The following is a 16,722-nucleotide window of genomic DNA, read 5'->3' as shown; positions in this document are numbered from 1 at the left end:
TACCGTATTCTTCGGAGTATAAGTCGCTCCGAAGTATAAGTCGCACCCGCCGAAAATGCATAATAAAGAAGGAAAAAAAATATAAATCGCACTGGAGTATAATTCGCATTTTTGGGGGAAATGTATTTGATAAAACCCAACACCAAGAATAGACATTTGAAAGGCAATTTAAAATAAATAAAGAATAGTGAACAACAGGCTAAATAAGTATACGTTACATGACGCATAAATAACCAACTGAGAAGGTGCCTGGTATGTTAACGTAACATATTATGATAAGAGTCATTCAAATAACTATAACATATAGAACATGCTATACGTTTACCAAACAATCTGTCACTCCTAATTGCTAAATCCGGTGAAATCTTATACGTCAATGAGCAATGAGCTAAATAACATTATTTGATATTTTACGATAATGTGTTTAAAAATTTCACACATAAGTCGCTCCTGAGTATAACTCGCACCCCCGGCCGGCCAAACTATGAAAAAAACTGACTTATAGTCCGAAAAATACGGTACTTGTTCTTATGCTTTCTGAGCTCACTATGTTCACTGCTCGCTGTACATATCCTACCAAGTCAGACCTACACTGTTTCAATGTCCATTTCTCAGATGATGCAATTGTTGATGACTGAAGTGCTGATATTAACCAAACCGAACTCCCCCGCCCAAACCCCCGGATTGTAAATATTGTAAATGATTCAATGTATATACTCTGATGATTAACTTGTGTGATGACTGTATTATGCTGATAGTATATAATTGTACCATGAATCAATTAACGTGGACCCCGACTTAAACAAGTTGAAAAACTTTTTCTGGTGTTACCATTTAGTGGTCAATTGTACGGAATATGTACTGTACTGTGCAATCTACTAATAAAAGTTTCAATCATTAAAAACATGAGCCCTATTTAAATGGGCTCAGAGAAGTCAGCAGGTGTCGTCAATCATAATCACTCACATGAAGTTAAGAGGCTATGCCATGAAGCAAATTTGATTTGATTGTAACTTTTCTACATCACCAAAATGTATTAACGTATGTTGCTGTGGGGAGTGCTCAGAGAGTATGGGGTATCGGACTGTCTGATTGTGGCAGTCCGCTCCCTGTACGATCAGTGTCAGAGCTGGGTCCGCATGGCCGGTAGTAAGTCGGACCCGTTTCCAGTGAGGGTTGGACTCCGCTAAGGCTGTCCTTTGTCACCGATTCTGTTCATAACTTTTATGGACAGAATTTTTAGGCGCAGTCAAGGCGTTTAGGGGATCCGGTTTGGTGGCTGCAGAATTTGGTCTCTGTTTTTTTGCAGATGATGTGGTTCTGATGGCTTCATCTGGCCAGGATCTTCAGCTCTCAATGGATCAGTTGGCAGCTGAGTGTGAAGCAACTGGGATGACAATCAGCACCTCCAAGTCCGAGTCCATGGTTCTCGCCCGGAAAAGGGTGGAGTGCCATCCCTGGGTTGGGGGGGCGACCCTACCCCAAGTGGAGGAGTTCAAGTACCTCGGAGTCTTGTTTACGAGTGAGGGAAAAGTGGATCGTGAGATCGACAGGCGGATCGGTGCGTGGTCTTCAGTAATGCGGATGCTGTATCGATCCGTTGTGGTGAAGAAGGAGCTGAGCCGGAAGGCAAAGCTCTCTATTTACCGGTCGATCTACGTTCCCATCCTCACCTATGGTCATGAGCTTTGGGTTATGACCAAAAGGACGAGATCACGGGTACAAGCGGCCGAAATGAGTTTCCTCCGCCGGGTGGCGGGTCTCTCCCTTTGAGATAGGGTGAGAAGCTCTGCCATCCGGACGGAGCTCAAAGTAAAGCCGCTGCTCCTCCACATCGAGAGGAGTCAGATGAGGTGGTTGGGGAATCTGGTCAGGATACCACCCGAACGCCTCCCAAGGGAGGTGTTTCGGGCACGTCCGACCAGTAGGAGGCCACGGGGAAGACCCAGGACACGTTGGGAAGACTGTCTCCCGGCTGGCCTGGGAACACCTCGGGATTCTCCGGGAAAAGCTGGACGAAGTGGCTGGGGAGAGGAGCGTCTGGGCTTCCCTGCTTAGGCTGCTGCCCCCGCGACCCGACTTCGGATAAGCAGAAGAAGATGGATGGATGGATGTTGCTGTATGAATACTTTTGACACAGCAGATTTGGTCACATTTTCAGTAGACTCATGATAAATTCTTAAGAGAACCAAACTTCACGAATGTTTTTTGTGACCAACAAGTATGGGCTCCAATCACTCTATCACAAAAAAATTAAGCAATGTAGAAAATATTGGAATCTCAAGACAGCCATGACATTATGTCCTTCACACGTGTATGTAAACTTTTGACCACAATTGTGTATTTACATGTATATGTACTTGTGTATAATGTGTGTGTAAATCTCTTAATCAAACAGGACGATCTGTATATTCTGAAAACATTCTGTAGAATATTTTATAGCCTGGAGAGGCTTTGTAGTATGAAAAATCTTAAACACAGTTTGCACAAAGCACAGGGGAATATGCCTGTAAAATTGTCCCCATTCACTGAGGGACTGAGAGTTACCTCATTGTGTAAATACTCCCTTACCAAAAAACATTAGTGTGCTACATCTGACAAATTCTGCCCGCTCAAAGGCCTTTTTGAAAAGTGAGATTTACGGCTAAACTGTGCCAGACGTTTTTATAAAACAATATTTTTTTTTTATCAAAACAAGGCCTTAAAACTGAAACCTTTAAAGTTTAGGATGCCTCTGACAAATCTATCATCTCATCCAATGGAGACTAGCTGTAATAATTTTTCATCTTTGTCGTCACTGAAGGTGTGATTAAATCACCACTTTGTGGTCCGTTATAAGGGATTCCTCCTGGTGTTAAACTGACTCTATCATTGCCTTTCTTGCTTAAAATACTGCCTGTCTCCCTACAGAAGCCATGTGGCAATATTTTTCTATTGCCAGGGCTGCCAAATTTCAGAAAATGACAAGAATGAGACTTGAGTGACATAATTCATTCCAAAAAATGTTGGCCTTTTCTAACACCGATTTTGCCTGTTATGTTGATTTTTACATTAAATGGGAACTACACTTTTTTTTTCATTTTTCCTATCATTAAACAATAACTATGAAAGACATGGTGATGGATGGATTTTTTTTAAATGCATTCTAAATACGAAGTAAAAGTAATAAATTTTTGCTTACAGCAGAACCAATTGGAGGTCCTGTCTTCCGCCCACAAAATCCAATAAATTACCATTCAAAAAGCCCCAACAATGCTCCATTTACATTTTGGGTCTTGAATATTGACCAAGTAATAGTATTTATGCAAACTAACTATTTATAGCGGCGCTGTGATCACTACCGTGTGTCCGTATGTTTACATCATCGAGTGGTCTGTTGTTTCCTCGCTTCCCTGCTCCTTGGAAGTTCGGTGTAGATGCATCTCACCTGGAAAGTAGGTGGCTAAGGATATAATCCGGTAAGTTTGGACACTTTAACAGCCATTTAGGACCTGGAACTAGCGATAACACCAAACCCATTGTCATGAATCTATTGTTTTGTCTCTCATAATGATTGTGAACAATAGGCAACATTTTTAAAGAAAGGTGCTCTTCCTCTTTTAAGACTGATGTCCTCACTTTCAGCAGCTCTCACTGCACTGAGGCCTCTCTTTGCTAGTCTTATTAACCAGAAATGATTTAAAAAAATATAGCATACTGGCACCATGTCCTTTCGACTTGCCAAATAAAACAAGGCAAGTGTTACAAAAATTTCATTTTCTTATAAAGTGCACCATTGTCCTGCACAATAGCAAATATTTTGCTTAGGGGAACTTCAAACCTGGCTATTACCTATTCCAACCATTCTGCAATGTTGGATGCTGAATGTCTTTCCTCTAGTGGCATTGTCGTAAGGCAGATTGACTTCATGTTCCATTCGTCTCCATTGTAGTGGCATGTATAGCCAAGGTAGGCTACACTTGTCCACACATCAGTAGTGAGAGCAATTTTGCACTGGGTGGCTTTTATGTCAGTCTACACTGCATGGAATGTCCGCTCGTACTTCCTCTCCATCAGTTTGGTAAAATGGTTCCTCTAGGGAAGAGTGTAACCGGGTTGAGGACGTGAATCATTTGTCTAAAACCTTCATCCTCCACCATTGATAGTCGCCTCATGTTAGTTAGCAACATATTCAGGATAGCATCATTCAGTACAGCCGCTTGCTGTGGTGTGCACACCTTCCTTTGTACCAAGTCTCTAATGCTGGCTTGTTTCTATCTGAAATGAGAGAAACCATATTATGAACGTACATAGTAGCATCATTTACATGTAACTCAATACATGCCCAGTTCATTTAATTAATAGTTTCTGACGTAAAAGACAAATACGCAACCACATTAAAAAACCGCTAAATTAAATAAATGGACGTTGGAGTTGCAGAATACACTAATAACAACACAAATGTAACTCATCAGATCAAAATCGGATTAGATATAGTACACGTTTCTGTTCTGAATAATAAAGGATTCATTTTAGGCTACCTCTGAATAATAGCATGAAATATTCCAGCACCTTCATAACGTTTATTTATACTAAAGCGTCACTCAAGTCTAAATAGATTTATATAGCTTTATTAGGCCCGGCTACATTGATCCATTATGAAACCAACCTGAGATATTTCTGTCCGTTACGTTTATTTCCAAATTGTTAAACGTGCGTTTTCTCTCTCAAAACGGAGTCAAATGTGCGGGAGACACATTATCAGCCCCGCGTTGCAACAAAGGGATAACGTTAACGTTACTCACAAAAAAGCTGAACTTATGAATTCCTGTTGCGACTCAAAACAACACAGAAAATGAAGTCGCCCCCCTATCCAAAAAGTTCCTAACACTCTGAAAGTTAATACACAACAGTTGCTGCTGCGCTTCCTTAAAAAAAAAATCTCGTTAACTAAAGATTAAAAACACACAAAGACGGACACAGCAGATCAATATACTCGGACTATGGACTTAAAATAGTTACGTACCGCGAGTTCTTCCCTTCATCCATGGCTCCTGTTCAGGTGCTCCCGAAGCAATGTTGTCCTTCCATGCTACGCGATGTCCATGCTTCACGTTTTGCAGGAAATGTCTTCTTTAAAGTAAAGTGTTCCGACACTTTTGACGACTTACATCGTGCACTTTTCTCCATTGAAGCAATAACCTCGAGATGTTTCTCAGCTGAACTATCCGTACTGTTTTCCATTTTTCGAATGTTTCCAGCAAAGGATACGGCGTGGTCACGTGAGCTGCACATGACACATCATTGGCTGGCTCACTGCCACCACATGAGACGTGGCCTCAGCGCTGCCCTGGCGCTTTTTTGTACTGTATTTGTACTTATTTAGTTTAATGTTTTTCACCTGTTTGTAAATGTTGCAGTTTATAGATAAAGGTTTAGGGGGGAAAAAAAATAATAATAATAAAAAAAAAAAAGCCTCCGCGCATGCACATTGCATACATCCAACGAATCGATGACTAAATTAATTGCCAAGTATTTTTTAAATCAATTTTAATCGATGTAATCGATTAGTTTTTGCAGCCTTTGATAACTTTAAATACATTTTCTTCTGTTCATTCTTAGTTGTCTTTTTCTTTGTTCTACATCATTAAATGTTAGAGTAGAGTATCACATTTTTAATCAAAAGACTGAAGGGTTGTGATATTCACAAACAAACCAAATCTATTGAGTAGCTCACTACCTTGAGTGATGGATTCGTTTTTATTTGAAGCGTGACAGTGAGGAAATATTTACCCTTACATTTCACGTTTACATAAACAACGGCAGAAATTACGACAGCTTTGCACAGAGTGGGTGTGCGTCTCCTCTCTACTCTGACTGAAATGGAATGGAATTCTTGTGATTGCATTTGAAAGTACAACAAAATGCGTTTTCAGTACAAGTTGTCCAAGAACAGACATTCAGTAGACCGGTCAAAAGGCTCCGCTTGTACTTTGGGTATATTAGAGTGATACGCGCTTTTATGTCTACATAACATCCGAAAAAGTCGCTAGATTTGTTGCTAGTCCCTTTTTGAGAAAGTAAGTCAATAAAAGCAGTTAGAAAGTGCTTGTGTGTGCGTGCAAAAGATAGAGGCGCCAAGACTTGCCTTGCTTTGCTTCTGATTGGTTTACATTGAGTGGTGCATGCTGTGGTTTGCTCAATTTAGGCACACATACTTAAGGAATGGTTTGGGATTGGTTATTTTGGTCAGTCAATCAATTACTCTAACTATGACAAGTGGCGAGGAAAAAATGGTATTATAATGAAAAAAATAAACATATAGTAGTGAATGGGGATATATTAGTGTGAGAAATATCAAGTGTGGTGTTAGAATGGGTTAAATTGTGACTCACGCTCATAGCGTGAGGCTTGGCAGCTCTGCATTGCTGTTTGAGACTCAATAACAGATGTTTATCTTGCTAATTGAATTATTGGCCTACAAAGCGTAACTCTTTCTATACAAATGAATCCACATTACAATGCAACTGAATGTCATCTTTTAAACGTTAATTCTAATTAGTTACACCTTTACTAAATGACTAGTTTTATATCCCAGTTTTAGCACTGTGTTTGCGTGTGTCTACGTGTGGTTGCGTGATGTTGTGGAATAATTTTTCGATGATAATTTGCACTTTTGTATCCTCCCAAATATTGATGTCTCTAGGAACAATATGCTTAATCATTCTAATATTAGTGTTGTGTAGCCGAGTTGTGTAATATTTTTTTTCCAGCTGAGAGATGATGCATCACAGAGCTCTGCACTTTGCACTCATTAGTGTCTTGCCCTAGTCTAGACACAAAAATGTCGCTATGTGTTAAAAGAGAGCACGATGAGGCAGCCTCCAGAGAGCAGCTCCTGAGCTAAGGAAGTCACATGGATCATTAAAATTCTACTCTCTATTTTTGTTAATAGCTATTTTTGGAAAAGGCTTTCATCTTTCTGTCATGTTTCTTTTCTTTTTCTTGTCCTGACAATGTGTTCACGGGCACAGGTACCACAGTGTTTATTACAACCTGCAATGCAGATGTCTTTTTGGATGGCGCAAACAACATGGAAAAACTGCAAAGCTGGTTCTGGTTTTGGCACCAAACAAGAGGCTTCAGGGGCCATTCATCCTTAACAGCTTCTCCATTTAGGGGCATGGAAATGCTTTTCACATATTCCAAATGGAATTGGGTCATCATCCAAGAATTATGAATATGTTAAAAAAAAAAAATGTTTTCATCTTTTTTTGTCTTTCTGCCGTCATCACTTATTCCCGAGTAGAAATGTCAACTGAAGGTTAATAATTAGATCCTATTTCCAATGAACCACAAATCTCAGTGGCATTTGCATTTTGACCTTTATAAAAAGACAAAAAAAATAATTATTGATCAAAGCAATCTAACTTTTGCCAGGAATACCGAATTTCACACTTTCTGTGGACATACTGACCTACCTGCCAATACGACCATTTTGACATTTCACATTTTGCTGCATCTCAGAGAGATGTAGCTTTCACTGTTCTTCTGAGACAAGTATGGAATTACACTCTTCTGATGGATAATCAGAGAAAAACATTCAACTCCGCACAATTTTTACAGATGTTCCATAGTTTCCAAACATAATTTTCACAATATCAAGTAAACCACCAATAAAAGGTGCTTTTAAAACTCTGATTAGATTAAATACAGTGGTACCCTAAACCAAAACATCAGACCAATATCAAACAGTACAAAAACCAGAGTAATTTTTCCTGAAAAATAATAGTAATCTGTTTCAGACACCCACGAATATTAACCCAAAACATCTTTTATAAAAAATAACTATTGTTTTACTTACAGAAAACAATGTAAAATACAAAAAAATGCAAATTATATTGATAAATTAACATAATTTACCTTGATTGAAGACTCTTGTTAGACACAATTTTGTTCTTAAATTCCTCACCTTCTTAAAGTGCTGACAGTCATGTAGTGTCCAAGAAGGAACGCAAGGACAAGTGATTGTGTGCTCACACAAATTTGTTCACATACAAACCCCGTTTCCATATGAGTTGGGAAATTGTGTTAGATGTAAATATAAACAGAATACAATGATTTGCAAATAATTTTCAACCCATATTGAGTTGAATATGGGTAAAATAAAGCTGATTCTGATTCTTCTGAATATGCTACAAAGACAACCTATTTGATGTTCAAACTGATAAACATGTTTTATTTTGCAAATAATCATTAACTTTAGAATATGATGCCAGCAACACGTGACAAAGAAATTAGGAAAAGTTGCAATAAATACTGAGAAAGTTGAGGAATTCTCATCAAACACTTATTTGGAACATCCCACAGGTGTGCAGGTTAATTGGGAACAGGTTTGTGCCACGATTGGGTATAAAGACAGCTTCCCAAAAAATGCTCAGTCTTTTACAAGAAAGGATGGGGCGAGGTACACCCCTTTGCCCACAACTGCGTGAGCAAATAGTCAAACAGTTTAAGAACAACGTTTCTCAAAGTGCAATTGCAAGAAATGTAGGGATTTCAACATCTACAGTCCATAATATCATCAAAAGGTTCAGAGAATCTGGAGAAATCAATCCACGTAAGCAGCATGGCCTGAAACCAACATTGAATGACCGTGACCTTCGATCCCTCAGACGGCACTGTATCAAAAACCGACATCAATCTCTAAAAGATATCACCAGATGGGCTCAGGAACACTTCAGAAAACCACTGTCACTAAAAAAAGTTTGTCGCTACATCTGTAAGTGCAAGTTAAAGCTCTACTATGCAAAGCGAAAGTCATTTATCAACAACATCCAGAAACGCCGCCGGCTTCTCTGGGCCCGAGATCATCTAAGATGGACTGATGCAAAGTGGAAAAGTGTTTTGTGGTCTGACGAGTCCACATTTCAAATTGTATTTGGAAATATTCGACATCGTGTCAAGGGGAAGCCAACCATCCAGACTGTTATCGACGCAAATTTCAAAAGCCAGCAACTGTGATGGTATGGGGGTGCATTAATGCCCAAGGCATGGATAACTTACACATCTGTGAAGGCACCATTAATGCTGAAAGGTACATACAGGTTTTGGAACAACATATGCTGCCATCTAAGCGCCGTCTTTGTCATGGACGCCCCTGCTTATTTCAGCAAGACAATGCCAAGCCACATTCAGCACGTGTTACAACAGCGTGGCCTTGTGAAAAAAGAGTGTGGGTACTTTTCTGGCCAACCTGCAGTCCAGACCTGTTTCCCCTCGAAAATTGGTGGCGCATTATGAAGCATAAGATACGACAGCAGAGACCCCAGGCTGTTGAACGACTGAAACTCTACATAAAACAAGAAAGAGAAAGAATTCCACTTTCAAAGCTTCAACAATTAGTTTCCTCAGTTCCCAAACGTTTATTGAGTGTTGTTAAAAGAAAAGATGAAGTGGAAGTGAAGTGAATTATATTTATATAGCGCTTTTCTCTAGTGACTCAAAGCGATTTTACATAGGGAAACCCAATATCTAAGTTACATTTAAACCAGTGTGGGTGGCACCGGTAGCAGGTGGATAAAGTTTCTTGCCCAAGGACACAACGGCAGAGACTAGGATGGCAGAAGCGGGGATCAAACTTGGAACCCTCAAGTTGCTGGCACTGTCGCTCTACCAACCAAGCTATACCGATGATGTAACACAGTGGTGAACATGCCCTTTCTCAACTACTTTGGCACGTGTTGCAGCCATGAAATTCTAAGTTAATTATTTGCCCAAAAAAATAAGTTTATGAGTTGGAACATCAAATACAGTTGGGGAAAAAAGTATTTAGTCAGCCACCGATTGTGCAAGTTCTCCCACTTAAAATGATGACAGAGGCCTGTAATTTTCATCATATGTCGTACACTTCAACTGTGAGAGACAGAATGTGAAAAAAAAATCCAGGAATTCACATTGTAGGAATTTTTAAGAATTTATTAGTAAATTATGGTGGAAAATAAGTATTTGGTCAATAACAAAAATTCAACTCAATACTTTGTAATCTAACCTTTGTTGGCAATAACAGAGGTCAAACGATTACTATAGGTCTTTACCAGGTTTGCACACACAGTAGCTGGTATTTTGGCCCATTCCTCTATGCAGATCTTCTCGAGAGCAGTGATGTTTTTGGGCTGTCGCCGAGCAACACAGAATTTCAACTCCCTCCACAGATTTTATATGGGGTTGAGGTCTGGAGACTGGCTAGGCCACTCCAGGACTTGCAAATGCTTCTTACGGAGCCACTCCTTCGTTGCCCGGGCAGTGTGTTTGGGATCATTGTCATGCTGGAAGACCCAGCCACGTTTCATCTTCAAAGCTCTCACTGATGGAAGGAGGTTTTGGCTCAAAATCTCATGATACATGGCCCCATTCATTCTTTCCTTAACACGGATTGGTCGTCCTGTCCCCTTAGCAGAAAAACAGCCCCAAAGCATGATGTTTGCACCCCCCATGCTTCACAGTAGGTATGGTGTTCTTTGGATACAACTCAGTATTCTTCTTCCTCCAAACACGACGAGTTGAGTTTACACCCAAAAGTTCTATTTTGGTTTCATCTGACCACATGACATTCCCCCAATCCTCTGCTGTATCATCCATGTGCTCTCTGGCAAACTTCAGACGTGCCTGGACATGCACTGGCTTAAGGATGGGGACACGTCTGGAACTGCAGGATTTGATTCCCTGTTGGCGTACTGTGTTACTGATGGTAACCTTTGTTACTTAGGTCCCAGCTCTCTGCAGGTAATTCACCAGTTCCCCCAATGTGGTTTTGGGATTTTTGCTCACCGTTCTCATGATCATTTTGACCCCATGGGATGAGATCTTGCGTGGAGCCCCAGATTGAGGGAGATTATCAGTGGTCTTGTATGTCTTCCATTTGTCATGATCCGCCACCCGGATCATACATAGTTTTTGTTCTTGAGTTCTTTTTGGGTGTTTTCTGATTATTTTTGGACTCTTTCGATCCCTAGCATGTGCACTTCCTTGTTTGTTCGGTTACCATGGTTTCTTATTTGTTCCACCTGCTCTGCTTTTGTCACGCACCTGTGTTTTGATTGTTACTTTAGTATTTAAGCCTGCCTTTGACCTCAGTTCATTCTTGATTCGTTGTTTGCCTCACGCAACTTTCACGTTTTTATCTTTGCTTATGTCTGTTATTTGTGTTAAGTCTCACCTTAGCTTCTCGTGCGCTCGGCACGCTTTTTTTGGACATTTTGGACTTTGGACCCAATTGCTACGTTAGCATTAGCTTCTCGTGCATTCGGCACGTCTTTTCTTTTGCTGTTTTGTACCAGTGTTCTTTTATTTTGTATTAAATCAAGTCTTACCCGCATCTCCTGCCTGTGTTGGTCCTCTTGTATCTTGGGTGACTCTACGCGCATCACGATGCGCTCCCAACGTGACACCTTTTTCTGATAATCGCTCCCACAGTTGAATTTTTCACACCAAGCTGCTTGCCTATTGTAGATTCACACTTCCCAGTCTAGTGCAGGTCTACAATTCGTTTCCTGGTGTCCTTCGACAGCTCTTTGGTCTTGGCCATAGTGGAGTTTGGAGTCTGTTTGAAGCTGTGGACAGGTGTCTTTTATCCAGTTAACGAGTTCAAACAGGTGCCATTAATACAGGTAACGAGTGGAAGACAGAAGAGCTTCTTAAAGAAGAAGTTACAGGTCTGTGAGAGCCAGAGGTCTTCCTTGTTTGAAGTGACCAAATACTTATTTTCCACCATAATTTACAAATAAATTCTTTAAAATTCCTACAATGTGAATTCCTGGATTTTTTTCCACATTCTGTCTCTCACAGTTGAAGTGTACCTATGATGAACATTACAGACCTTTGTCATCATTTTAAGTGGGAGAACTTGCACAATCTGTGGCTGACTAAATACTTTTTTGCCCCACTGTATGTTGTCTTCGTAGTGCATTCAATTGAATATGGGTTGAAAAGGATTTGCAAATCATTGTATTCCGTTTATATGTACGTCTAACACATTTTCCCAACTCATATGGAAACAGGGTTTGTACATAAACTGTTGCAATCACATGTATTTGCTAGACAAGGGGTCTTTAACCAATAGCTTGTGAGCCAACGGTAGCTCGCCAGGGGATTTTAAGTAGCTCACCCAAGGGTCAAAGAATTTAAGCTAAAACACTTAGTATTTGTTTAACTCCAATTCAGACATTATGCCTCTATTTAATGAAAAATTACAACAAAACAGCATAAAGATGTTGGCTGCACTGCTTCCTGATTAAAGTAATTAAAAAATCGCAATCCTTTTTTCGTAAAAGTACTGTAGCTCTAACTGTGATTAAAAACCCCTCAGAAATATAAAAAGAAATGCATACTGAAATGCAAGATTATTGAACACAATTTTTAACACAAAATGTGAGTTGTGGATGCAAACATTTGTTAATGTTTTGGAAAAACAAACTTATTTTTCCATTTGTTTGAGTTGAAATAACCTATAGAAATAAATGTTAGAAAAATAAGTAACTTGCAGCAATTTTCGTTTTGTACGATTACCCCTCAGAAGAAAAAAAAGTTTGAGACCAAATGCGCTGGACACTGATTGACGACGGCACAACACGCTGTTGTGACCCACAATCCTATAGCAGTAAGCTACAACTCACAACTTTCTTTTTGCCCCATTATGGGTTATTGTCATGGTTTTCTTTATTAAAAAAGTGTACAGAGGCTCAGTCATCAACGCATGGGATGATTTTTTTCTATAACGATGTTCTTCAGAGCGTTGGTTGGTCGAGATTAAATTATTATTGGAAATGTTTGCATTGTTTCCATTCATGTGCACAAACGTTCCTCTTTTTTCATTTACATAGTGGATACAGCTATCGGCATATGGTTTACCATTCCAAACTGTACTGTTGCAAACAGAATTAGACTGAAAAAAAATGTCAAATATACATCTCTTTTTTTAAATAGATCTCTCGTAGAGGACGACGACGCTCACATGAAAGTTGCTTTGGGGTATGGTGATATGGGCATCTGTGCTCACCTGCAGGCATCAAAGACTGGAAACACACGTTTTTTCACAAGCAACACACACAGCTCAGTGGTTCTTCAGGTGATAATATGAATCCTTTCATCCTTTTAAGAGTCTGCTATGCTATACTTTATGATTTGTGTTAGCTAAAATGGTTCATTTCACAGGAATAATCTATTGACACAGATAATACTTTGCTGTCATAGGGATTCGACCAGCTGAGGATAGAGGGTTTGCTTTGTGATGTCACACTGGTGGCTGGTGATGGTGATGAAGCTTTCCCTGTACACCGAGCCATGATGGCCTCCTCTTCCGACTATTTCAAAGCCATGTTCACAGGTGAGTCAAAAAAGCCTCATACAGCCCGGAACACTTGGTCCTCCTTTGTCTTGCTGGTATAAATTCTGCGTGGGTTGTGCAGCAATGATTCAAAAAATACATTTGTCAAGTAAAACACTGTTGAAATGTATTCATAAACACATCCATGCTTTAACACTGTCCTATTTATGTTATTATTATTTGTTCTACTGAGAATGACCTTATGCTTACATCTTTCAGTATTACGAGACTCTGACACCCAACTAACAATGGTAATATCAGTGTGCTGACATCGTCATACCATGTTAGCGAAAGTAAAGAATTTGTACTCTGTGTAACGGTACACCACAAGCATTTTTGGTACACCAAGGAAACAAAATTCCAATACATAAACTCGTTAAGCTCGACACAAAACTTTTTAAATGATTTTCAGGAGGAAACCTAAAAAATGCAGACTGCTGGCCAATAATTCTACAATAAATACAATGCTCAGAGAAATAATAAAAATAACACGTCAAACAGAACATTTGAATTATTTAAGGGGAAACTTTGATACATTTTGTGCATGTAAGATGCTAAAACCAAACATCATATCCAATTCAATCTTTAATGTAATGAAGCTATATTTTTTTTCACTTTTCTTTGTACGTTTGCATGTTTTACTGTAAAGGCAAAATGTTCGAAAACAGGAGATTGTGATGATACAAGAGTGTCTCTGAACATTGTCGTCAGCCATTACTCCCACTAACCAAAGGCGAGGCTACGCTATGCCTACACATACTAGTCGTCATTTTTAATGTGTATCTTCTGAGAAATCTGTATGCCTTTGTACCAAATTCAAATCAAACCAGAAAGTATGTTTAGGAATACATGCCTACTTTATAGAAGTTTATGCTTCGTTTTTTTCTCTTGTGTTTATCGCAGAGCATTATCCTGAAAGATATTTCAATTTTATTGCTTAACTTTTTATTTAACTGTATATGTAAAAATTGCCCTTTATGTTTTATAAAGCATGGCCTTGAATTGAGAATACCTTTAACTTACAGAAATGAGAAATGTTTTAATGGTCATATGAACACTGACACACAATCTAATTCTTTGGAATTGGATTTGTTCAACTCTTAATGTATCTTTCATACTTGAAGTTTTGATATCATAAACTGTAGATACAGACTTGGCAGTCGAATAAGCTTATATATTAGTACTACCAAGTGTGACGCATCCACTTTTTTTCCTTATCCTCCTCCTTTACCCTGATGCAGGTGGAATGAAAGAACAGGATTTAATGTGCATCAAGCTCCACGGAGTTAACAGAATAGGTCTGAAGAAAATCATCGACTTCATCTACACAGCCAAGTTGTCGCTCAACATGGAGAATCTGCAAGACACACTAGAGGCAGCCAGTTTCTTACAAATCCTTCCTGTGCTGGATTTCTGCAAGGTTTTTTTAATTTCTGGGGTAAGCGGACACATACGCACACTTTTTCACTAATTACACCAAGAAGTCACTACACCGTATGTTCTGTTTTCACTTATATGGCATCCGACACGGGAGTCAAACAGTATACATCGCGGCTATTCAACTGGCGGCCCGCAGGCCTAATCCCAGGAATGACATCCAACCTGTTCCCGAGTTTAGTTTAACCTTAAGTGTGACCAACATTTTGCAGCAATTTCCTTTGTCTTTATAAATGATTTTTGAATCACATTTTTGCAGTAGGTCCATTAACAAAAAGCAGAGCAGTCCTTTTGAAAAGAGGAACCTGGACCAACGTAAACACATCGCGTGTGTATTAATTGATGGTTTGGTGAGGTCAAACTTATTGTATGGCAGATTATTGTATTGCCCCCCCAACCTCCTCACGGCAGTGGGCACTTTCATTTTGCATATTAAGGCATATCAGTTCTGAAGTTTGTAGCTCTGACAATAAAAATAGACCAAAAATAAATGTCCACTTTCCAGAGGAATAAAATTATAAATAAAAAGTGTTTTTTTATGAAATCGGTGCCCTCGGCCTTCAGAATTCTTAAAATGTAACCCTCGTAACTATTTGGTCGAATAGACCTGGTGTACGTTTTACTATTTGTCTTAACTTTTTAAGAAGTTTTTAAAATCCATTGATCCATCCATTTTCTTCCGCTTGTCCTTCTCGGGGTCACAGGGGTTTGGAGCTCATTCCAGCTGCATTTGGGCAGAAGGAGGGGTTCACCCTAGACAAGTCGCCACCTCATCGCAGGACCAACACAGATAGACAGACATTCACTCACATTCACACACTCGGGCCCATTTAGTGTTGCCAATCAACCTATCCCCAGGTGTATGTCTTTGAAGGTGGGAGGGAGCCCGCGCAATCACGGGCAGAACATGCAAACTCCACACAGGAAGAATCCAAGCCCAGGACACTTTAAATTAAATTACTTATTTATTCTAGTTTTTGTTTGAAAAAACTAAATGCTGGCCATTAAATCCATTAAGTTCAAAATATAATCATACATTTACTTTCTTTCGCTTGGTATAACTTCCATAATGGCAAATGTTATTAATTCCAAATCTCGGCCCTTAAAACTTGGTGACATTGCTTGAGGCTTAACAGGTTTTTTTTTCACCATCCTTCCAGGTTTCCCTTGACAACTGTGTCGAGGTTGGCCGCATTGCTAACACGTATAACCTCACTGAAGTGGACAAATATGTCAACAATTTCATACTGAAAAACTTTCCCTCGCTTTTGGGCACTGGCGAATTTGTAAAGCTGCCGTTTGAACGATTAGCTTTTGTGCTGTCCAGCAACAGCTTAAAGCACTGCACTGAGTTGGACCTCTTTAAGGCCGCCTGCCGCTGGCTACGCTATGAAGACAGTCGCATGGACTGTGCCTCAAAGCTCATGAAGAACATCCGCTTCCCCCTCATGAACCCGCAGGAGCTCATCAATCATGTACAGACAGTGGACTTCATGCGCACTGACAACACGTGCGTCAACCTTCTTCTGGAAGCTAGCAACTACCAAATGATGCCCTTCATGCAGCCAGTTATGCAGTCAGAACGGACAGCTATCAGATCAGACAGCGCCCACCTGGTCACGCTGGGCGGCGTCTTGCGGCAACAGCTCGTGGTGAGCAAGGAGCTGCGTCTGTTTGACGAGAAGGCTCACGAATGGAAGGCGCTGGCACCTATGGATGCGCCTCGCTACCAGCACGGCATTGCGGTCATCGGAAACTTCCTCTATGTGGTGGGGGGCCAAAGCAACTATGACACCAAAGGCAAGACGGCAGTGGACACAGTGTTCCGCTACGACCCCCGATACAACAAGTGGATGCAGGTGGCGTGCCTTAATGAGAAGCGTACCTTCTTCCACCTCAGTGCACTCAAGGGACACCTCTAT

The 16,722-nt window shown here is 40.0% G+C and overlaps 1 protein-coding gene across 3 annotated transcripts in view; it reads left to right on the top strand.

The window, feature by feature from the left end:
- klhl13 (kelch-like family member 13) overlaps positions 1-16,722 on the top strand; it is a 68,148-nt gene that overhangs the window by 31,508 nt on the left and 19,918 nt on the right. For all 3 annotated transcript variants that reach the window (XM_061898302.1, XM_061898305.1, XM_061898303.1), the window contains 4 exons: positions 12,964-13,105; positions 13,231-13,363; positions 14,605-14,801; positions 15,961-16,722. The exon at positions 15,961-16,722 is cut by the window's right edge and continues 34 nt beyond it. In XM_061898302.1, the coding sequence (XP_061754286.1) occupies positions 12,964-13,105; positions 13,231-13,363; positions 14,605-14,801; positions 15,961-16,722 (1,234 nt within the window). The remainder of the gene's footprint in view (positions 1-12,963; positions 13,106-13,230; positions 13,364-14,604; positions 14,802-15,960) is intronic.

The sequence above is a fragment of the Nerophis ophidion genome, linkage group LG04 (assembly GCF_033978795.1).
Source record: "Nerophis ophidion isolate RoL-2023_Sa linkage group LG04, RoL_Noph_v1.0, whole genome shotgun sequence".
NCBI lineage: Eukaryota > Metazoa > Chordata > Actinopteri > Syngnathiformes > Syngnathidae > Nerophis > Nerophis ophidion.
This window is presented reverse-complemented; position numbering and strand designations above follow the sequence as displayed.